This window comes from Phalaenopsis equestris, unplaced genomic scaffold (genome assembly GCF_001263595.1).
Source record: "Phalaenopsis equestris unplaced genomic scaffold, ASM126359v1 Scaffold000697, whole genome shotgun sequence".
Taxonomy (NCBI): domain Eukaryota; kingdom Viridiplantae; phylum Streptophyta; class Magnoliopsida; order Asparagales; family Orchidaceae; genus Phalaenopsis; species Phalaenopsis equestris.
In genome coordinates, this window is record NW_018165137.1 from 237,743 (window position 1) to 263,111 (window position 25,369).

General features: G+C 38.3%; 1 protein-coding gene across 4 annotated transcripts in view; it reads right to left on the reverse strand.

The window, feature by feature from the left end:
- Nucleotides 1–243: 243 nt before the first annotated feature.
- LOC110030311 (probable pre-mRNA-splicing factor ATP-dependent RNA helicase DEAH4) overlaps nt 244–25,369 on the reverse strand; it is a 156,566-nt gene continuing 131,440 nt past the window's right edge. For all 4 annotated transcript variants that reach the window (XM_020732966.1, XM_020732965.1, XM_020732967.1 and 1 more), the window contains 4 exons: nt 24,362–24,431; nt 4,330–4,490; nt 673–848; nt 244–520 (listed from right to left, as the gene is read on the reverse strand). In XM_020732966.1, coding sequence (XP_020588625.1) covers nt 367–520; nt 673–848; nt 4,330–4,490; nt 24,362–24,431 — 561 coding nt within the window. In that variant the 3' untranslated portion in view covers nt 244–366. The remainder of the gene's footprint in view (nt 521–672; nt 849–4,329; nt 4,491–24,361; nt 24,432–25,369) is intronic.

Below are 25,369 nucleotides of genomic sequence, written 5' to 3' on the forward strand. Positions count from 1 at the left end.
TATAATATAGCACAGGAACTATAATCCAGTAACATCTTTTTTCAAATAAAACAAATTGGCGATATATTTAATTGCTCAAGGCCTTAAAGTCGTACAACAAAAAAACATTTCGTAGTGGTATAAAAGTGCTCATCTGTTATTTTAGAAGATAGCAGGACGAAGTCCTCGCTCCATCCATACCTGAATTGATGCTGATGTTTCCATAACACTCGTTGGTATGGAAATCTTGCGCCTGGACAGACATACAATAACACTCGTTGGTATGGAAATCTTGCGCCTGGACTCCTAAATTACATAAAAGAAAACATGTAGCTTGTTAACTGGTTCCATCACCAATTTGACTCGGCATCTTAGATCGAAAGTTATTTATTTATTTGCTTTACGAGCAAGATAGCGCTCACGAGCTGCCTGAATTCTACTCTCCATGGAGTCACCCCTGCCGCTGCCGCTTTCCTCTAAATTGTGTAGCTGGAGCTGTTTGTGCTCTGCTTGTTCGATTTTTTCACTCTCCAATCCACCACTGATAAGTGATTATAACAAATCAAAATTAAAATAACCTCGATTTAATAAAAAATGGTGCAATTTCAAATGCAGAAACATAGAACCTTCTCAAGCAAATGACAGGTATAAGTAGTATGGACCTATGCAAGACCTGAAAGTTCTGAATAATACCTCAGCTTGTGGATGTCCATCTTCTCCAGCTTCTTTAAAATAGGCGCAACCCATGATATATCTACTGCACAAACATTCCTCATAAAGGGGCGGGAGGTACTGATAAGTTCATGGTACACAACGTAGTCTGGCAACCTGCCATCTTCATTAGTTTCCAGCATTGAAGATGGGTGAACCTGAATTGTGTGTAAGAACTGGAAATCAAGTTTTGCTTGGTGCATGCTGCTTATATATTTTTAAAATTAAATTCAATGAGCATAATCCTCGTTTAATACAAACAAGGAAAAGGACAAAGAAAGATGGATTGGGATAGAAAATGAAAGGTTTTTTAAGAGCTATTTTGTTCAGAAGTTGTTCAAAATTATTTCTGAAGTGAAATAACATTGATTGCTCATCTGAACAAAATGTGATGGAATGCAATAACATACGCGATGGATGCTGACAAATATAGTTGGGGAGAGTCATCACAGCGACAACAATATTCACTTGATTGTTGAAAAGATAAGTGGGCATATCACGTAAAATAACCTTTTTTTTTACAAACCCCAAATGTCCTTGCAATAGCTCCATGTAAAGATAAGTGCCTCTTGTTAACCATCTCCTTTCTGCCCCAAGCTTTGTTGGTTCTTCGAAATCAGATAAAATGATATTTTATATCAGGGAATGTCTTAAGATATCCTCTTTATAATAGATAATATTTCCTTGTTATAAGTTTATTCATTAATATTGTGATGCAATAAATATTTTATTTTTCCCTATGGAAGCAAACTTAGAGGCGGCTTCAGAAAGTTGTATTTGTCAGTTTGTGTGGCAAACTTAAATACACGACTATTGTGGGCGCTTCCTTCCCATCCGGCCATCAAAAAAATGAAGCACATATTAAAATCATATAGAGTCATAATGTTTTGCGTTGGTGACCCACAACGTCGAATATATGCAATATTTTCACTGTTTGACACGAATGCATCGACATGCATTCCATCAATTGCTTCAATATAATCGTAGGTCATTTATGTTAGATATTAGGGTTAACACTCTTAAGTGAATTTTGATACATATGAAGACAAAAATCTACCTTGAAATATGACATATAGTGTTAATCACGTGAAGTCTCTACAGGAGTGTTTTGAAATATTGGGTCTTCATGTCTTATAATTCATGAGGATAAGTTGATAAGTGCATCCAATCCAACTAATAAATATCTGCTAATTGTAACTTATGAATGTTAGAATCGCTTCATGACTCCTCTCATAAACTTATTTTGTAACAAAATATAGATAGTTAAAGCTAGCACCTCTCTTGAAGTCATCCTTAGATGATTCACGGAGTCCAGAATTTCTGTGCAGTTCTTCTAATAGATCAATAAATGTGAGCTATGTCATACGAAACATGTTAAATCTTGTGAGATGACCCACAAACAACACCCCAACCCACTTGCTGCTAATGTACGTGGATCTCATACAAAGATATCGAGCAATATATGAGTTCTAATATTCATAGATTAAGAATATTGCAGCTGCAATTTTACTTCACCTTTCTCTATCCATGTTATTCATTTTTATGCAACTAACACATAAATAACACTGAATTAGCAAGTGATGCATTAAACAAAAAATAATGGCAGTGAATATTCCAAAAGGCAATGAAATATATCCAACAATGAAAAGAATAAAACTCAAACATAATGAAAATAGCGTAAATAATATCCAATAAGTAGCATAAATAATGTCCCCAAAACAGACTAACTAATTTCTTTTTTCTTAGCCATCACTAATGTCCCCATAACAGACTAACTAATTTCTTTTTTCTTAGCCATCACGTCTACTAGCATGAAAAGAATTAAGCAACATAAATTTGTGCAGCTAATACAAGTTTATCATGAAAACCAAAAGTACCATTTTAAGCCCCACACATCTGAAAAGGTAACATAAAAAAAAAACACATTACCACCACTGCATCCACCAACAAAACCACGACCACCATACCACCAACAAACCATCACACAGTACCACTACCACCACCCCACCACCACTACCACCACCCCACCACCCATACCAGCAACACACACACCACAACCACTACACCCACAAACCATCACACAGTACCACTAGCACCACCCCACCACCACTACCATCACTGCCCTCACACATACCAGCAACACACACACCACAACCACTACACCCACACATACGACCAAAACAACACCAACCACACATACGAACAAAACAACACCAACAAAACCATCACCACCATCACACCAACACCACCACACTACCATTACCACCACCACCACACCAACGTCACCACCACCACAACCACCACACAAATACAACCAACATAACCACCACAAATTTATCATAAACACCAACACACAACCACCACCATCACAACCAACATACTACTAAATTGAAAAATTCGAACAACATACCGATATTATTCAATGGCCAAACACAAAAACCATAAACCAACAATAGAAACCCATCATATACAGTGGCCGTAAAGCAACAATATTAACCCATAATGCTCAGTAGCTGCAAAGTAACAATAACAATCCATCAAACACAGTGGTCGCAAACCACCAATAGCAACCATCCCCATTCATAAAACCTTCAAATGTCATAGAAAAATAAAATGCACTTTTTATATGAATTCAACAGATCCCTGCATGCCACCATCCCCCATCTAACCCTGTGGTCACCAAACCAAGATGAACCAAAAACTGCAAGGCCTAAAAAGAATGCACATTATATATGAACTAGAAATTACAAAGAGCAAAGAACCAAAACCACAAACCTAAGAAAATCTAAATTTCACAAAAAAATGATATGCAATATATGTTTTCACCTCTTTATATTCATTTTCACCATAGAACACTAACAAACCGCAAACAATAAGCCAAAAACTAGAGTGAACCAAAACCCACAAAGAGCAAAGAGCCAAAACTGCAAATACCTAATAATTTCAAAATCAATATAAAATTGATATATAATCTGGTGTTGTCCTCTCCCTAGATTCTCAATTTCTTTATAGAGAAACAACCTAAACCGCAAAATGCCAAGCCACATACGACAACCACAAACAATAAATTTTTCAGAAAACAGGATTTCAATATAAAATTTATAGAAAGCATTTCTCTATATAGCAAAGCCACAAACCTCAAAAGTGAAATAACATAAGGGCAAAGAGTGAGGTAAGAAGATACCTGAGGATAGTGGACAAAAGGGGAACCAGAGATCCTCGGCGATTCTCTCACAGCGAGAGAAGGAATCACTAGAACAGGACATGAGAGAGGAGAAAGAGGAGCGGGGCAGAGAGAATGAACCGCTAGGGCAAAGACACGAATGCAAGGAGGGGCAACAAAGATAATAGGTTCGCAGCGGCTGCGTTTTAACAAAAATTTCTAAATAAGCTACCACACCACACGAAACAAACATTAACCGTGGCGTTTTCCCACAGCGCCGCTCCATTTAAGCTGCCCCAAACACAACCTAAGATGGATATGCCAGTAGTGCAATATAGGAATCGCTTAAGGAACTCAGTTGGATTGTGTGTAAACAGGCTGATGAGATGGTAAGATCTCACTATGTTAAAATATATATATTGCAAGACATTATATACATGAAAGACAAATTCCATCTGCTTAGAGGTGGAAGATACCTGAACAAGTTGTGACCTATAACCAAGTGTTCGGAAGCCATTGTGGTGAAGCATTCTTTCTGCAAGCTGGTTTCCAAAGCCCCTGCACAAGGCTTTTCTCAAACTTCGGTACTCTTGTTCACCTTTTTTCTGCCTTACACTGGATTGTATATCCACAGGACCTATTGTTCAAAAGCAGGAAAGTGTTATCATTCTTATGGTTTAACACAGTAATTATGTATGTTTCCATATGAACAAGAAGAGTGAACTTAGATAAATACCACACAATTCTTATCTATGTACATATCTAACACCTAAAGTGACATTTACACATAAAACTTTAGTGCCAAAATCATATCAAATTTAGGTATATTTCACTTTAAGAAACTTAGTAGTGAAATTTTTATGTGATGTTAAAGATTTAAATATTACAGATATTTAAACATTAAAGTTTTTGGCGTTATATATGTAAATAAAAAGGAATTATGTGATTTATTTGTAAATACCCCTAATTTTTTATGATCAAGTCCTAAATGACAAAGCAGGTAGCACAGAGGGAACAAAAAAAAAATGCGAAATGTTCAAAACAACATTTGATTCAGGCTAAGTGATTAACAACACAACAACCAAAACAAGAGTCAATTCTAAATAAATAAAGTTAGAATAATTAAATTAACAAGAACAACAATCATAAAAATATGATTTAGAAAACAGTAATAATAGCCAACTAATAAATTGATAACAGTGAGAAAAGAAAATTACATTCCAAAACATTTGTTTAAAGAACACCTCATCTCTAAACATGCCATCTTGAACATAATTACATAAAAAATACAATTTAAATTTTAAAACACTTGGTACACAAAAAAAAAAAGAAATTCACATTATGCACCTTACTAAAATGTATGCTATTAATGGGATAATAATAAGTAAGAAAAAAAAAAAGAAAAAGAAAAATATTATAGAAATTAGCATTTGCCGGAAGAACCTCGGGTGAGACAAATTATTTCGATAATACACTTTCAACAAGTGGTGTTAATTTATTTGGTGTTCAGAAGATGTCAATACAATGCCCAGGGAGTGTTTTTGGAGGACAGTAAAAATAAAAGAACAAATACTTGTTCGCTTTCCAAATAACTCATGAACCTGTATTCAGCAATAATTATGATCAACACATAAATGATGTAGATGTATTAACCCATGGTCTAGGTATCCCCGAACCCTTCATTAATAAAACCGTGAATAAATCTTCTCCAGCAGCCAAAGCCCAAAAAGCTTCTTACGCAGTTTGCTTGGCCAAACACTGGTTCCCTGTCAAGTAGTATTAAAGCGGGCCACAGACCACCTACCCAGTGGTACAATTGAGTGGTAGAAGGGAGACTTATATATAATTATTTACTCTGGGTATCTCCTATGCCTATAAATAGGAGACCATCCTAAATTTCTTTGTGTAGAAGGGAGACTTATATATAATTATTTACTCTGGGTATCTCCTATGCCTATAAATAGGAGACCATCCTAAATTTCTTTGTGTAGAAGGGAGACTTATATATAATTATTTACTCTGGGTATCTCCTATGCCTATAAATAGGAGACCATCCTAAATTTCTTTGTGTAGAAGGGAGACTTATATATAATTATTTACTCTGGGTATCTCCTATGCCTATAAATAGGAGACCATCCTAAATTTCTTTGTGTAGAAGGGAGACTTATATATAATTATTTACTCTGGGTATCTCCTATGCCTATAAATAGGAGACCATCCTAAATTTCTTTGTGTAGAAGGGAGACTTATATATAATTATTTACTCTGGGTATCTCCTATGCCTATAAATAGGAGACCATCCTAAATTTCTTTGTGTAGAAGGGAGACTTATATATAATTATTTACTCTGGGTATCTCCTATGCCTATAAATAGGAGACCATCCTAAATTTCTTTGTGTAGAAGGGAGACTTATATATAATTATTTACTCTGGGTATCTCCTATGCCTATAAATAGGAGACCATCCTAAATTTCTTTGTGTAGAAGGGAGACTTATATATAATTATTTACTCTGGGTATCTCCTATGCCTATAAATAGGAGACCATCCTAAATTTCTTTGTGTAGAAGGGAGACTTATATATAATTATTTACTCTGGGTATCTCCTATGCCTATAAATAGGAGACCATCCTAAATTTCTTTGTGTAGAAGGGAGACTTATATATAATTATTTACTCTGGGTATCTCCTATGCCTATAAATAGGAGACCATTTCATGAAGAAAAGCTCTAGATTCTCTCGTTTTTACTGTTCACCTCCTCTTCTATTCTTACTCTCCCTCTCTTTATACACTTTAAACCTTGGGTGTGATTTCCTGAACACTTTAAGATTCAACATACTAAAAGAGAAGCATAACAGAGAGAAAGGACTGTATTTACACATAACCAAAGAGTGGACATAGATAGCAAAAGAAAGATAGTGCGACAATAAGTGATGGAGATGAAAGAACAACTAATATTGGAGATGAGAGAACAAATGGTAGGCGCTTTTAAAGAAGCATTGCTTGAGGTAGCCAAAATCCATGGAGTCAGAACCACTAGGAATACGACCGTCAAGAGCCTAGTCGCAGAGAAGAACCAACACCAAGCAACCGACGAGATGGATTGGCGCCCATCGGTCGAAGATTTCAACCAATAGAAGATAGGGTCAAGGATTTCCACTACCAAGACAGTGTCGGGTCAGCCCAAATAGAAAGACATCAAACCACGTGAACCACAACCCTCTGTCAGGCAGAAAATACTTTTCCCGACAAATCTATAAGGTTGAACCCCCAGAGAAGTTCAAAACACCCAACTTCGATTCATATAAAGGTCTCACTGATCCAGCCAACCATGTAGCCGCTTTCGAGTCGGCAGTCAGCATGCTGAAGATCAGTTACACATTCAAATGTAGGTTGTTCATTACTACACTAAAAGAGTCGGTCTCGAATAGTTAATGCCCTTCAAGCAAAAGTCATCCCCTCCGAGTTCAAGAGGCTATTCATGGCCGACTTCATCAGTGCGCAGAAGCCGCCACAGAAATCCCAAGCTCTCTTACATATAAAGTCAAAAGGAAAGATTTTCCATTCGCATATCACAAGGTTCCAAAGGGAAATGCTCGAAATAAAGAACCTAGAACTTCTGATCGGACAAATTGCTCTGACATAGGGAGTAAAAAGTGAACATTTTAAGTACGCGGGTTGTGTGAGCTAAAGTCTCTTGCCGAGTTATTGGAGATGACCAACAACCACCACATCACATCAGAGGAATATATTCTCAACAATCGACAAGAGGCCCGGGCAAAAGTCGCCGACCCTCAATCGGTGTAGAGAACAATGGATAATGGCTAGAGAGTGAACACACACACACACACACACTCATCATCATTACAAAAACAATCAAACACGCCATGAAAAAAAAGGAATGCTAAATACAACAACTAAGATAATCAGGCTCAATACTCTAATCAACGGTCGACCCAATATAAGGAACAACCACCGATACAACAAGAGCCAATAAAAATAACCCCGTTGAGAATTTCGATGGACAATCTAGTAGAGGCCATCCAAAATAAAGAATATTTCAAAAAACCTCAGCTAATGAGAGCTGGGAGTTCAGCACAATATCCAAACAATTTCTGTGCCTATCATAGGGACCACGATCACGACAAAGAAGAATGCAAAAATCTCAAGAACCTTGTCGAAGTCTTGATAAAGGTTGGAAAATTAAAAGAACTTGTCATTGGCAAGGCAACAACTTGTAGGCAGGGGAAGGCCCCAGCAAACAGAACATCCAACGAACCCGTCAGGGCAAACACCATCTAGATCGAAGGAATAATACCAACAATACTTAGAGGAGGCAGAGAGTCTTCCAGTCGATCAAGCCTAAAGAAGATCTGATCATGAAAGTTGTACGCACTGCTCTCGTCCCAAGATAGGCGAAACATTCCCCCATCATGTTTACCCATGAAGACCTATCGGCAAAAGGTAACACCTATAACGACGCAATTGTCATCACAACTTTGATTAACGATTACAAGGTAGAAAGCATCCTCATCGACACCGGGAGCTTGATAAATATTTTGTTCAAGGCGGCATTCAACTAGAACCTGGAGACACAGGAGATGACGACGTCTTTCGGGCTCCTTTATGGGTTCTCAAGAGAAAGGAAAGAGGTCCTCGGTGTGAATGCTGTAACAATCGATTGGGGAGACAAAGACAAGCAATTCAGAAGGACCGAAAACTTTTAAGTAGTTGACTCTCCGCCCACATTACACGATCTTCAACGGACTGCTGTTGAACAACTTCTGGGCAGTGAACTCCTCATATCATGTAGGTGTAAAAATCTTGTGAGACAGCAAGATCATTACGTTCGAGACCTAAAACAGTTAAGGAGATGCTACCTCCAAGCGGTAACCAGCATCAACCAAAAGCAACTCAAGCTGCAGAACCAGATAGAGGGTGGCCTCGAGACCAGCGAGGCCACCCTTCAAATCCCCGCCAACGATGACAAGAAAGGTTAATTTTTTTTGATCAACAAACTTTTTGATTTCGAATCAAAAGATATTATCTAGACCCTCAAGGAGAATAAAAACTCCTTCGCCTAGTCTGCAGCGGAAATATCAGGATTGTTGAATTGACGTCTCATGTCATCGACTGAATGTCAATCCTACTGCCTGACCAGCGAAGCAAAAGTTGAGGTCATCTGCCGCTACCTTGGCTGAACCGATCCGAGAAGTGAAGAAGCTAATGGAAGTAGGCTATATTCAAGAAGTGCAATACTCGACTTGGGCTTTCAACATGGTTATGGTGCAAAAGCCTAACAAAAACTAATGAATGTGTGTCGACTTCACCAACTTAAACGTTGTCTGCTAAAAAGACAATTATCCATTGTCGAGGATCGACTTGTTGGTGAATTCAGCGGTTGAATATTCAGTGATGAGGTTCCTGGATGTTTTCTCCGGAAACCACCAAATCAAGATGTGCCCCGCGAACGTAGAAAAACTGGTTTTCAACACCTGTGAAAGTGTACTGCTTTAATATAATGCACTTCGAACTTAAGAGAACCGGGGCTATTTACCAGCGACTGATAGATGTACTTTTCTCAAAACAAAAAAGGAAGAAAGGTTAAGGTGTATGTGGATGATATATTGGTAAAGAGTATGACGACAGAACAACACAAAAACGATCTAACCGAAACATTTAAAATCCTTAGAAAATTTAATATGAAGTTGAACCCCCTAAAATGCATCTTCGGAGCCTCGACCGGAAAATTCCTAAATTATCTCCTAACCCCTGATAGTATCAAGGCCAACCTAGAGAAAGCGCGAGCTTAACTAAGCATGCCTTTTCCCCAGAAAAATAAAAAGGTACAAAGAATAACCGGTCGAATAGCAGGTCTTAGCCGATTCATCTCCAAATCGCACGACAAGTGTGTCGTGTTTTTCAAAACTCTGAGAAAAACCAAACATTTCAATTGGAGCACCAAATGCGAGGAAGCATTCTCAAAGATTCATTATCTTCATCGCCACTCGTCCAAAGTCCAAGCCTGGACGAAGAACTCTCTTTGTACCTTGGGGTCAGACTTGAGGCCATCAGTTCAGTGATAGTCCAGTAAAAATAAGGAAAACAATCCTTTGTCTATTACACTGGCTGAGTCCTGAGGAGAACCAAAATCAGGTACCCTGTCATGGAAAAACTAACTTTCACTCTTGTTACATCTGCCTGCAAGCTCATGCCCTACTTTCAAACGCACCCGATCCGAGCCGTCACCAATCATCTCCTCAAATAAATTCTAACTTGCCCAGAGCATTTTGGTCGGCTCCTCTAGTGGCAGTAGAGTTGAGTGAATTCGATATTTCTTACGTCCTCTGAACGAGGATCAAAGCCCAGACATTGGCGGACTGCCTGGTAGATTTTTCTGAACCAACCAAGCATAATGAAGAGATCATCAACGAATATTGCATGTAGATTTTGTACACCGATGGAGAACTCTCTTTGAGCGGCCCATCTGGTGAGCACTACTATCATTCAATTGTGGTAGGTTTTAACAACACTAACAACAAGACGGAATACGACACCCTGATCGTTGGTACAATATGGGACCTCGTCACGTCTATGTAAAACCAGACTCACAACTCATAGTCAAGCAGATAAACGGAGAATTAGAGGGTCGGGATGAGGTGATGGCCAAGTACCTCACCAAGATAAAAGTAGAGATTGGGCGGCTCGCAAGCTTCAAGATTGACCATGTTAGCCAATCTCTTTTCCAAATGTACCCATCTAGGAGGTGAAACATCCCAAAGATTGGTATGATTGACAATCAAAAAACCCGCGGCAATGGAAATATCCACTAGACGACCAAAAAGCTAGATGGATCCCTACATCCACTACCACTAAACTAGGAAACTGATGAATGAAGTAACCAATCAAAAGAGTTTCAAAATTAAGGTGATTCAGTATCTTATGATAGAAGGAATGCTCTTTAGAATATCCGTTTACCTCACCTTACTTGAGGTGTTTTACCTCCTCAATGAAGTATATTCAGGTGAATGCGGGACTGACTCAGGAGAAAGAACCTTGGCCCATCGAATACAACGTCAAGGATACTTTTCGCCTACACTTTTCAAAGATGCTGAAGGATTAGCAAGGAGCGAACAATGACAAAAATACGGTCCCCTGCAACAACAACCAACCTATCAATTGTAACCTATAATGAGCCTCTAGTCTTTCGTCACCTAGGGATTGGATATCCTCGGGTCATTTCCACCCTCCACGGGTTAGCACAAGTCCCTCCTGACGTAGACTACTTTTCAAAGTGGACAGGAATGATACTCACCCGAATCACCGCTACTCCAGTTTAGAATTTCATCTGGATAGAACTCATCTACTGCCACGAGCTCCCCTTAATCCTCATAACCGACAACAACACTCAGTTCGCCAACGAGGGTAAAAAACTTTTGGCAAACCAAGGAATAAACCTGAAATACACATTTGTACACCACCCGCGCACTAATGGCCAAACTGAAGCAGCCAACAAGCTTAATCCAAAATCTCTTGAAGAAAAAGTCGAAGGAGCAAAAAGAATTGGGTATTTCTCCTGTCATCAGAATTATAGGTCATTCGAACAATGTTATCAACACAATAGGACAGACTCCATTCATGCTATCTCATGATATGGAAGCAATGCTGCCAATGGAGTACAACCATCACAGCCAAAGAACTATTATGGTGTCCCCCTTCGATGAAGAAAGTCTTGTGGAATGGCAAGAGGCCAATGACGAAGGAGTTAAGCTTGCACTCGATCTTGTCCAAGAAATCTGCGCCGACTCTGCTATTCGCCAAAAGGAAATTAAGAGACGAACCACCTGATACTTCAACAAGCAAGTAAGAAAACTACCACAAGTTTTTTTCCCTTCCTTAGCTGAAACTTCTCAGGAACTGGGGAATTGCTTTCAGGTTCAGCACTAGGGCTAATACTGCCTTGATCGGACCAATGATTTGTGGTCGATGCCTCCAAATTCGGCTTAAGCACATAGCCTACCTTTCCCATATCGATACCCCGACGAGGACCCCATTCTTTGCAGGCTTCGGGGTTCGGAGACGGCGGACTATCTTTCCCTCTCTCAGCAATGTCGATGAAACCAGAAGCATCGAACTGAGAATCTGATCCTCTTAAGCCCCAATCAACTCGTCGTCCAGAAAAGAATCAACATCAGATCTCAGAACGGAAGGAGTCACACGAGAGATGACGTTCTGAGAACTTGGAGCGAGGACAAGATAAAACAACTCTTTTCCTTGAATAAAAATCTCTTGTACGAGTTTGAACTGACATAATGAGAATGAAAAATGTTCGTTGGCACTCTTCTTCTATTTTTTGAATTGTAAGCTATGCACACAACTAAAATCCTTAGCCATAGGGCTAGTGATCTAATAACTCCTGGCAAAAACATCTAAGGAGTTCATCATCAAAATGCACAAATGACATCCAGACAGAAGAATATGCAATCACAAACAGAAGAAAAGTATAGAGAGCGACCGAACCAAAAATTTATTTTTCCAGTAAGTCTTTATAATTACAAAAGTGGCTCCAATTTACAAAATTAAAATAAAAAAAGAGGGAGAGAAGAGGGAAAATCCCTCAATACAAAAATTGTAGGGACGAGAAGTTGAAGATCCACCTTGTTCGACTGATTTACCATGTTCTCTGGCAGGCCTTTTGGCCAAAGGAGACGGGGCCGAAAAAAATTTGGCAAATTCACCTAGGCTCGTGTATTTCACATCAACCATTCCCAATCTCACAAACTGGTTGATGGCAAACTCTATACCAAGACAAAACCGGTTTTCCAGCTCCTCAGAAAGCATCTCGGTCGTGGTTGACAAAGCGACCTTCGCAGATAAATCATCATTCTCCTCAAGCACGACTGAGAGCTATTCTGAGGCCCTTGCTAGAATCTCCTCCACATTAGTAAGAAGAGCCTCAGCTTCATCCGCTCGCTGTAAAGTCTTCTTCAAATGGGCCTAGACAACCTTCGTCTTCTTCCTTGCCCGAGCGGTTTCAGCTACAGTGTCGAGATACAAGTTAGACAGATGACGAGACGACGTCGTCCCCAGCAGCTAATACCTATCGATCAAGAAGCAAGGCTCTAAAGGGCTAAGACTGTATAACTTTTCCTTGAAACTCGCTAACCACAATGTGTCTGCGAGCTCCATAGCATGTAACTCTACTCCCGGACTGCGACAAACTTGTCCCCATGCAGATCAAAAAAGGCGAAACGAGAATCCCTCAATATAAAAGCCATGGGTTCCTCTTCTTGTATCAGAGTCCACTCATCATTACCCCGAGGGAGCGAAGCAAAAGACGAATTTGCACTACCCACTGACTCTTTCCTCTCTACCCCGGCTGGGAACCTGTTTGTCGGCTTCAGAGTCCGGTAATGGTCGGTTAAATTTCCATCTCTGCAAGGTCGATGAAACCAAATGCATTGGATTGAGGATCCTCTTGAACCCCAATCGACTCGTCGTCTGGAAAAGAATCAACATCGGATCTTAGAAAGAAAGGAGTCGTAGCATCGCCGCGCCCCAGGTCACATGTCGGAAGGGAAGGATTTCTATTAACTCGTCCGTCGAAACTCGTTAAATAACGACAGTCGTTTCGGTATTAGAAATAAGAAGATCCGAGCCCGCGGTCCCTTTTTAAAGCTCTTTTTCCCCCTCCCTTAAGGGCTTCTTCGCTCTCAGCTTCTTCACGGAAGCATTGGACGCCTTGTTAAGTCGTAGTTTTGTCTTCTCGGCATCCAATGCAACTCACAATTCCATGGTCATTCAACTGTACTTGCTCTGATTCAAAACCTTATTTACAATATCCTCGGATGTATACTAGAAGAGGGAAAGACTCTTCCCCTCCACAAACAACGCCAGACCTCAGATCTGAAGAGAAATCTTTTGTCGATTATATAATTCGCAAGACGGCAAGTAAGAATCCCCCAGTCCTTCACTAAAGCCAGAACAAAATGACGCTTCTAGTCCTTGACCTTGTTCTTGAGGTTAATCAACCATAGAACACTTAAGAAAAAAGTTTTCTTGACCAAGGGATCTCCATCTTGCGACATTAAACAACAAGTCATGACTGTCGCTATATAATTCCCCTTCAGTTAGGCCAGAACAACACCATAGTAGTTCATAATAGCCCGAAGCTCGCGGTAAAAGGGAAGGTGAAGTCCCTGATTGAATTGGCCACCATACAACACAAGTTGTAAAGAAAGGAAAAAAAGTGAAGTCACAAAGAGGCCTCAACCATTTATATAAGGTTCAAAAAAAGTTGAAACACCGTTGATCGTGCCTCGGGAATGCAAACTCTGCATCATGTCAATAAAAAAAATTAAAATATTTTGCATAAATAAGAAATCCGTAATGCAAGGAGCAGGAACATATCTTTATTCAAACAGGAAAAACTTTACAATAGGCTCGTCGACCCCCTGCGACACAGAACTAACCCTCGGCTAGCCTATCAACACTATCAGCCTCGGCTTGAATTTGAGAAACCGAGCATGCGGTCGTACGTCAGGCAAGTCCATCTGCAGGTTCACGACCTCCATTCGAAAGGTCGCATTCTCAGTCCGGTGACTCGCAACATCAACTCGGAGGTCAAAGGGTTCAACCGAGAGCTTCTCAGAGAGGGCATTCAGCTACACTTTCAACTCTTTTATGTTGGCCTCTCGCTGGGCCTCAACTTCCTTCCAGGCTTAAGCTTCACGAGCAAAGAAATTCGCAGTCTTGTCCGTACGATGAACAAAGGAATCAGTCGATTCCTTTTCACCGATCATTGATGGGTACTCCGTGGTCTTCCAAGGGGTCGGGACTTGATCCTCGACAGCCTCCGGCAAGTCAGAAATGCGAATCAGGTTGTCTACACACTATGAAAAAATCACATTAGGCGAAGAGCAGTATCACTAATTTAATAAGTGGATCAAACAAATAAACTCCTTGTAGCAAGGATTCGGTCCAGCTCAGACCACAACAAACACAAGAAACTCTAACAAAGCCTAGGTGGAGCGCCCGCAACTCTCATCACTCAGGTGGAACACCCTCGAAAGTTTGCGAAGTGTCTTTTCCCTCTTGTCCATCAGGTTTAGCCGATGCTCTAATAGGGAAATCGTCGGACCCTTGTTCGACTTCTAACCCAACAAGGGGACGTCATCAGACGAGTCATTCCCATCATCTTTATTGTGCTCATCCAATGGCCTTATCTTGAGAGTCAGTTGCTTCAATCACCTCTGCTTGTCGGACTTGCTGCCCTCGGAATGCTTTCCCCAGTCATTGACTACGCCACTCTCAGGAGGACGACTTTTGTACGGGATTACTCGAGGGACGGATTTTTTCAGTCGGTATTCTGAAAAACCTACATCAGAATCTCGTCGGATGGCTAGCCAGGATGGATCTTTCCACTCGCCATCATAACACCTTCAATAAGGAATGGGCTAAAGCTTTGGATTAGGATAGAATGCGGAAGTGAGGGTCATTAGTAACGACCTATGTATAGGATAACAGTGCATAGAAATCAGGGAGTGATTATTAAATACTCATCATGAAATAAATGAAGTTAATATAGCATTTAATGCAACATTTAAATTTGCTCTTTTCATCACAGCTCTCGCTTTCAAAAAGCAAGAAAAATTGAGAATTAATAATATATGATAAGATCGCGACAGCATGAGTCTTAGAGAAAAATGGAGATACACGACAAAAAGGAGGGACCCATAGTCAAAGTAAAAAATAAGGCCAACTCAAAAGATAAGTATCTCAACATTTTGATAAGTCACTCTCTTCAGTAGGCTAGCCGACCAACATAACAGATCGAACGAGGGACAATTGTATACCAAGCCAAACGAAGAATAGTTGTATACCTAGCCGAGCGAAGGATGGTTCTATGCCAGGCCAAACAAAAGACAACCCATTGCCGAAAAAATGAGAAGACAAGTCCAAAACTGAGAAAAAATCACGAATTAGCTTGATCGAGAAGTCTTCACATCATCCACATGTGATTCGCTCTGTTATCACCGAACGAAAAAAAATGTGCTGACGACCAAAAGTCATCATGATCGACCATTAAATTCATTATTTATATATTTATACATGTTGTAAAAATGACCTTAATACCTCAAAGCTTCTTCATATAGAAGGGACCTTAGATGTTATTATGTAGTTTGGGTATCTCTATAACTATAGATAGATCATTTCATTAAGCAAAGCTCTAAGTTTTTTCATTTTTATTGTTCAATTCCTTTCCCTTTGTACTCTCTTTCTTTAAATGCTTTATAGCTCAGGCGTAATTTCCTGAATACTTTCGGATTCAAAAATATATACCTGGTACAACAAGCAATTGAAAAAGATATCAAATTATATATACTGATGTTGAGAGAGGGTGTGTTCGGCCACAACGCAATATATCTCTTTTTCATTTTTATTGTTAACTTCCTGAATATTTTTTTGGTCGGAGATGGGGGTGTAGATGGTGACATTGAGAACTGAAGTAGTCGAACATACGACAATTTAAGCAATACGAAGGGAAAAACTCAATCAAAAAATTTTGTCAATATCCATGGTGTTGTGTCTACTCAAATTTCCTCAAAAGCAATTGAAGTGATGTCTCTTTTAACAAGTACCCTAGCTTCAAAGGGATGAGAAAGATTAAAAATGAGAATGTCCGTTTTAAGTGGCTTACCATGGCCTGAGGCAATAGAGTACAACACTTTTTGAGTAAAATAATGAAATTTCAGGCTAGGGAGGCGAATCTAGATCAAAATGATTGATGGTTTCGTATTTGGGTCAAAATCCACTAACAATTTCAAAATCTTCATTGCTCTGCTATCAATCTAGATTAATCTTCTAGCAAATAAGCGTGTAATCCTCTCATTACTAAGTTGAATAAGAATGTGTCTTCAATCTAAAATTTCAATTTTTTACTCCCCAAAAAGGTACATAAGCTCAAATTCCTTCTGAATAAGCTCCATTTGGGATGACCATAAAATTTCTTGACCAAATTCAGACGACATGAGGAAGCAAGCTAATTACATTCAGCTTCCGTAAAAAAAATGGCTGGCTTCCCATTTTTTCTAGCAGATTTCTTGATGTCGTCTACCAACTCAAACCAAAGAGGAAAAAAACATGATTTAGGAGTACCTGAGGCGTGGACACCCGCAAGGGTAGCAACATACTATCTGTCCGAAGCCATCACAAAAAGAGGGAGGTGCGTACCATTACCCGAAGTAATCAAAGTATCATCCATAAATTCCTGAGCTCAAGTAGATCTCCATTCTTTTTCTTCCTCCTAGAAGTATAAACCAATCATTCCTCATCCGAAGAATCAGTCTGATGAGGTGGTAGAGCTGAAGCAGAAGGATTACCAACCGTTGTACCCATAATAGGTTCTAGTATATGTGACGTATGAGTTGTCGCCTCTACACTGGATACTTCTTGAAGATGAGGAGCTACAGGGTTCTCCTAATCATCAGTCTGAACATTATCCTTTATAGGTAATAGTCCTTCAGTATTGTTTTTAGTAGGGTTTGAAGGTGAAGGTTGCCCAGCAGAGCCATCCAGCATCACATCAATTGCAGAAATAGTAAAAATAGTGTCAGGGGGGTCCACAGGGGCAATTAAATCAGACACCAAATCCTGTCTTATGATAGTTTCCTCCTCAGGTGGAACAGATATGTCTAAAGTAGTGGGGTTAGACCCATCCTTATTCACTTGAACCTTAGATTTCAAATTAGGATGGAATTTGTGACATTTATCAAAGGTATGCCCATACATCTTACAATGGGTACAATAAGGAGGTCTGTGTTCCTTGACGATTTGTTGCCAATATCCATTATGAGTTGTGCCTAGCCAGACTTCAGTAACATCAGGTAAAGTAATATCCTTTTCCACAAGTATTCTGGCCATAGAAAGTCTGATTAGAGTGAAAGTAGGTAGATCTAGCTTCATAGCGTCCCCAAGAATAACCCCAATAGAGTAGAGAACCTGAGGATGAAAAAAGTGCAACTTAAGACCAGGTAGACTGAACCATATTGGTACAGTGAGAGTTTCATGAATTGGGTAGAAATCAGGAGACCACTTAAGTATCTTCATTAACTTGCCTGCAACATTAAAATATTTCTTGGAGAAAATCTGGGTGTAGTCTTCAGCCACAGTTAGTTGAATCAACACATGTCTCTCATCCATGAGTCTCACTTTCTACTTGTCAACTAACATGAGATCAGCAACACTTTTTCTAATAACTTCCATAGGTGGGTGCCCCCACTGAAATTTTTAAATTATAGCAAACTTAAATTTCTTAGTCAGGGTTGAAATTTCTAAGTCAAATAAAACGAGTGTTGTTTTCTCACCTTTCCTACTTCCCTTCTTAGCAAAAGGGCAATCACCTGTACTATCACGACAATCCTTAAAGCTTGAGGGGAAGACAATTGCCGACTTCACCTGAGGATTACCCACCACGTGGCCAAAGGAGGCTTTGTCAGATTCAACCAACGAAGAAGGAAGCGCCATTAGAGCAGGGAGATCCACCTGATGGAAGATCACGATATAATAGTTGTCGGCGTCTCTTGTTGTAAAGTCCCGAAAAAGAACGACACACAGATGCGAACCGAAGTTGTCGGGCAGGGAGAGGCGAACGTCAGCGTCGAAACAGAAGAAAGACAGATGTGCAAAACTGTAGGCGTCAAAATTGAGCGAGATGCAACAAACGCAGACGCGAGTCGTCAGCGTCAAAGAGACGCAGTAACGTCGGCACGAAGCAGAGGATGAGCGAAAGTCGACGAAACAGGGCGAGGTGCGAGCCCTCTCCTCCGAGCTATAGAATCAAATGCAATGGAAATCGCCATTGGAAAGGGCTAATATATTAAAGATAAAAAGATACAGATAGGTTGTATGAGAGGGCTTAAAAAAAGCCCAACTCACACAATACAACACACATAACTCCAAATAAAGCAAAAATACAAAGGATAAAAAACCAAAAAGCCACCAACAATCGCAAAAGTCACAGGAACGTCTCACTTTATTCTTCCCTCTGCCTCTAGTTCTCGGAAGGGAGCTAGCTAATAGATTGGTAAGGTGCGTACCACTACCCGAAGTAACAAAAGTATCATCCATCAGATTCCTGAGCTCAAGTAGGTCTCAATTCTTCTTCTTCCTCCTAGATGTGTAGACCTGCCATTCCTTATCGGAGGATTGACTCATCTGATCAATGGATTGTTCCAAAGGTGGCCGAACATGTATAGGTTGTTGCACATCATGATCCCCATGAGTCTGAGAAACATCAACATTTTGCTCGACCTGATGAGGCGGCAGTGAAGCAGTAGAAGCATTGCCACCTGTAATATCAGTGATAGGTTCTAGAGCATGTGGGGTCTGAAAAATCTCTTTCACCTCCACGATTGGAGGTTCCAAAGACGGAGAAGCTACAACATTGTGTGAAGACTGAATGGTTAACATATTGTCTGCGAGATTAGTGACGCCTTCAGAGGTATCCTTTTGATGATCAATAGTGTCAATAACTTGGAGCTGAAAAGGAGCTAGATTTTCTGCCTTTGGCGGAGTGTTTTGCTTTTTTGGTCTGAGTTGGGGATGTAGATGGTGGCACTGAGAACTGGATTGGCCGAACATACGACAGTTGGAACAATAAAGAAATAACTCAATCACTACATTTTATCAATATCTATGATGTTTTGTGTCCAACAAAATCTCCTCATAAGCGGATAAAGTAATGTCTCTTTCAACAAGTAATCTGGTTTCAGATGGGCGGGAAAGATTAAAAGTAGAAATGTTCCCTTTAAGTGGCTTACCATAAGCTGAGGCAATAAAATACAACACTTTTCGAGTGAAATAATGAAATTTTAAACAAGGGAGGAGAATCCAAACTGGAATGATTGGTGGTTCCGTCTGTGGTTAAAAATCCACAGACCATTTCAGAATCTTCATTGCTCTGTTATCAATCCAGATAATCCTTCTAGCAAATAAACGCGCGTAATCCTCTTCATTATTAAGTTGAATAAGAGAGTGTCTTCCATCGAAAAGTCCAATTTTCCACTCCTTAACAAGGTGCATAAGCTCAAATTTCTTACGAATCAGCTCTATTTTGGGATGATCATACAAAAACTTCCCGACCAAATTCAGACGATAGGAGGAAGCAAGGTAAATATCTTCAGCTTCTGTAAAAAAGATGGCAGGTTTCTCATTCTTCCTACCAGGTTTCTTGATGTCATTCTCTCACTCAAACGGAGGAAAAAAGCACGATTTAGGTGTACCTAAAGCTTGGGCACCCGCAAGGGCAACAAAATAAGATCTGTCCGAAGCCATCCCTAATAGATGAAGGTGCAGAGAGCAGAACAATGAAGAAAGCAATGACAAACATCGGGCAAGGAGCGGAGGAAAGCCCCTCTGTGAGCTGCAGATGACCAGCTAGCAGCAGCGAAGAGACGCCGCCGAGCACCCTCTCTAATGACGAGTCACAGAAAGCCCGCGCCCAGATGTCCGCCTAGACTTCCCTTAAAAGCCGCAACGAGAGGCAATCCGCTGAAACGGGACAACGAAACCCACTGAGCAGATGCCCCCGGGCCCGACATACATATACATATATATAGTACTTCATAAAAAAAAGCTTGGCCAATACCAAACCCATCATGGCTCGAAACAAGCAATTTTTTTTTTCAATTCATTTAGGTTGGTCCAGACCTGAGTATTACATATAAGTTAACTTGAAAAAAGATATTTTTATGTTGGATTTGAATCAAGTTTTCAAGTTGGATATAATAATCACCATGCCAAAAGGGTATATAAAAATTAGCTCAAGCCCGATCCTTTGTAAAAAGAAAGAAAAAACATTTAACAAAGCCTCCCATAATCATTGTACAAAAATCAAATGTAAAATTATGCTTTACTCAATCTTTAAATATAAAAATCTCACTCGAGTTCAAACCTCGGCTCAAGGCTTACATGTAAACACCACCATTATTCCATAACACTAAAAAAAAATCATAAATATTGAAAACTAAAGCACATCATGGAAGTTACCTTAAAGAATGACTGTTATATGAAAATAAAAAAGCTTATAAAATCCTACACACTGAAAACTTAAGCGCATTTCTTGGAACTAACCCTAATTATTGATTTATATAAGGAAAAAAAAATAAACTAAATAAAAAAAAAAAAATCAAAGGAGTACCCCATCCAAATCAAGTTCTCAAATGTAAGGATACATATCCTTAGCACATATGATAGATACAATTCTGGGTAATCATAACTAGAAGGAATCTTCATCACCGAAAGTCTTAATAAACAAAATAAAATGTGTATTCTATTCCAAATAACGGTCATAAGTGGAGTATCTAAACACCAATTTCCACTTGTAAAAATTTTAAAAAAAGATCAAAAGCTCAATCAATAATCAACCACATCGTCCTCAAAATAACTTCTTATCCATCATCCACACTAACATGCCAAGAAAGATAATTTTAACTATAACAAAAGCTTGTACATATCAATATAATGTCAACTAATCCATATGATCGAACTAAGAAAATCTCACACAGTGATACAGTTAGTACTGTATAACCAATTCATTATCTTTGACAATGAAGCCATCAATGCTACAATTATAGCATAAGACTGAATGCTCATGCATGGGAAAGCCATAAGACATTCGATAAAACATAAAGCTCTCTGTTTGCAAAAAGAATAGTTCAAAATTATCTTCACTAAGAAGTTACCCCCAATTCTATGACAGCCACTTAAAATAGTACACTCTTGCTTATAGACAAGAATTGAATGATCTAGTTAAATTGACTATTTTCATAGGCTAGTATATCAAACGACATCTTGAGATTAAGAAATCATAAAATGTTGATTAACGTTATCATCATTTTCTTCCCATCCACCATAAGCCGAAACAATTACATATTATTTCGTACAATAAAATTCTTGCTACTGAAATCAAGCATCATAGACCATATATACGAACCATAATCTAAATTTCTCTCATAATTTAGGGAGGTAATTAATTGTAAGGGACTGTCCCTGTGGGAATGCTCAAATTAGTCTTCTCTTGAGAGCAAATTCTTCGGATTGTGTTTTATTAAATAAAAAAAAAACCTTTTGAAAAAATTGGTGCAAATCTCTAAATAAAATTCCAACAAAGTTAGAATATAATTATTAGTTCTCATAATACGATTATAGACTAGTTCAATAAGTAGTTGAATTTTACTGAATAAAAGAGAAATTGTGTATGGAATTTTGGAAAGTGATGCCTAACAATTTCCAAATTTTGCTAGTTTGGTTATAAAAAAAAAATGGCAACACCGTTTAGGACTTCATGGACTTGTAAACATTAAGGAACGTTATTACTGAAAAAAAACCTAGAGAATCTTGATTGATCTTATTTGAAGGAATTCTACCCTTTTTCTATTTTTCCTTGGCAACACCGTTTTTCAATTTTTAGATAATTATCTAACTCTTCAAAGTTGAAAATGGACAACAGTAATATATTGTAGAGATTTACCAGCTTGTTTTCATAGCATAACCACATGCAAAATCCAAACAGATTCTTACAATTTTGGAACTATTATCGTACTATTTTGAACATAAGACCTAATGTATACAACAATAACTGAAACTATGGATAAATCAATGGAAAATAGTGCCCAATAAGATAAGAATTAGAAACATAGACAATAAATACTTTCAAAATGAAATAGCACCACAAAAAATCACCAGTTTGAACACCATAAGTCACTGTAATAAGAAATTCATTGTAGACGAGCATGAACCATCAGAGCTTTTTTCCACTTTTTACATCCATTTAGGGGCCGTTTGGGAAAATTTTTAAATTTAAAATTTTGTTTATTACTTTAATTAAATAAAACATATTTGATATGTATAATATATATTTAGTTTTTTCTAAAAATACTTAAGCAACTAAACTTATTTAGAATATTTAAGGTGACTTAGTTTTTTAAGAAAAAAAATAGTAAAAAACACAATAAAGGGCTGTTTTGATTACTACAAAAAAATGTAATATAATTGAATTGCAGTATATTTGGAATTCTTTGGAGTTGTTTATTTCGACATAAAATAAATAAAAGGTTTATAATTTTCTTTTATTTAAGAAAAAAAAAACAATATAAAATAGTCAATGGTAATGTGGAACAATGGTGGCGAGCAGTAGTGGTGGTGGTTACGATACTAGGCAGGCAGTCAATGGTGCGACAACGTGTGGGTCAGCAAGAGACGGTGGTTGGATTGCAACAAAATGTGGGTGGAAACTAACATCGACTGTGAATGGTGGCAATGACATGCGACGGCATTGGTGACGTCTGTGGTGGTGATAGCTATAATTACGACAACTCTGAGGTGGTTGGCGCAGCAAGGACGGTTGTGGCAAAGGCAAAGTCCAACAACAACTAGGTGGCTGACATGTAGAGGAGGTTGGAAGACAGCAGTGGCATAGGACAGGATGGCGATGTAGGTTAGTGTAGGGAGTCAACAGGGGGTGACAGCCAACGACAGGCAAGCATGCGAGTGTTGGCAGCAGCAGGTGGTTAAGGGGGTGGAAGTGGCTGGCAGTTGATGGGCATGGGCTATGACAACAATAGCCACAGGCAATGACGATAAAGGTTGTCGTTTGAAATGTATTTGGAAATCACATAAAAAATCTAGTTTTAAGCTATAGGGTAAATTATAAATTCACTAAAATTTTATACTACATTGAATTTTCATCCAACTAAATACTGAAATTTTGAAAACCCCTGCATTATGTTTACTTTACACTACAAATTCATCGAACAAAACAAGCAGTATATAAATATGCTTTTAAAAAATTATACAAAAAAATAAAAATTAACATTGATCCCGAATGGCCCCTGAATTTCACAAAAAAGCTGGTCACATGCAGTAATTAGCTAGCAACATTTGATATTAAGTAAAAAAAAGACAATAATAAATTATAAGATAATAGAGGGTTATTTGGGATGATTTTTTATTTTTTGTTCTTTATTTTTAATTTTTTATTTGTTTTATTGATATTTTGATTTTAAAAGAAACATGTTTGTCACGTTGAAAACAAGTTAATTTATTTTAAAAAAAACTCGACGCAACTTTTAGCATGAAAATTTTTAAAAACAAGTTGATTTACTTTAAAAAATACTAAAATCAAATATGTGAAAAATACATGAAATAAAGACATTTTTAAAATAAATAAATAAATAAAATAAACTAAAAAAATTAATCCCAACAGGTTCTGAATGATCATAGAAGAATATAACTCCTGCAACCGATTTTATTTTTTCTCTTCTTTTGTACATGATTTGCACACTACCTGCAGCAGATTAGCTGTTACAATTGTTACACAACTACAAAGAATACTAAAGATTAAAAAAAAAACAAAACAAAACAACAAAGAATGGAGACAATATAGCTCATGCTACACAACTAGATACATTTTCTTTAGAATAGAGAAACATGAAATGAATGGTCCAGACCTTTAGATATCTTCTGCATTATCTGAGATAATTGCTTTCTAACATCTCTACTGAACTTCATGTTACGAACCTATAGAACAATTCAGCGCATAAATTCTTAAATTGAATGGTTTCTATTGATTTTCTAAATAAAACATAAAACTGGAAGTGACCAAAATAACAAATTTAATATTTTAAACGAGTACATTTTCATGGCACATTTAACATAACATAGGCAAGGAAATAAAATAATAATTTAAGAAGTACTAAATATATTTCTATCAAAAATGCCTTCACAATAACCATAAGAAATTATTTCGGTTTATTTAAAAAGATTTTCAAAGCTAAAGCAGAAGGTTAAATGTCAAATTTCCATTATTTAATTTAAATGATGAATAGTTACGCAATAAGTGGTCTCATCATTCAAAAAAGTGTATTAATACAAAGTACTGATCAAGGGAAAGAAAGCAATGCATACATATATTTTTTTCTCCTGGCATGATGGACCATTCACCATTTTTTTTCTTTTAATCAACTTGTAGAATCTGATAATACAAGATCACATTGCTGATTTCAAATTGCAATACGACTTAAGAATGGACTTTCATCAAGGCAATTAAACAATCATTTTGTGAAAAAAAGAACAATCAAGAATTATAAAAGGCTGAATGACTTTTTAATTTACCCACATATTTTACCAATCAAAACCAACAAGGTAAATGTAAGTATGCCGCACATACACAAATATATGACTTTTTTTCTTTTTTTCTTTTTTTTCCTTTTTCTTTTTCGAGATGTCGGCTAAGCTCGAGAGCTCCGCTAGGATTTCCAATGGCGTCGCTGCCCTCCATTGCGCGTCTTCGTCGGCGTCGCTGCCCTCCATTGAGCTTCTCTAGGGTTTCCGTCTGCATCTTCGTCGGCGTCGGCGTCGACGTCGCTGCCCCCATTGCGCGCGTCGTCCTCCCTCGATATCGCTACACTTGCTCGAGCTTCTTCGTCTCCGTCTGTTTCGGCGCTGCTCGATATCGC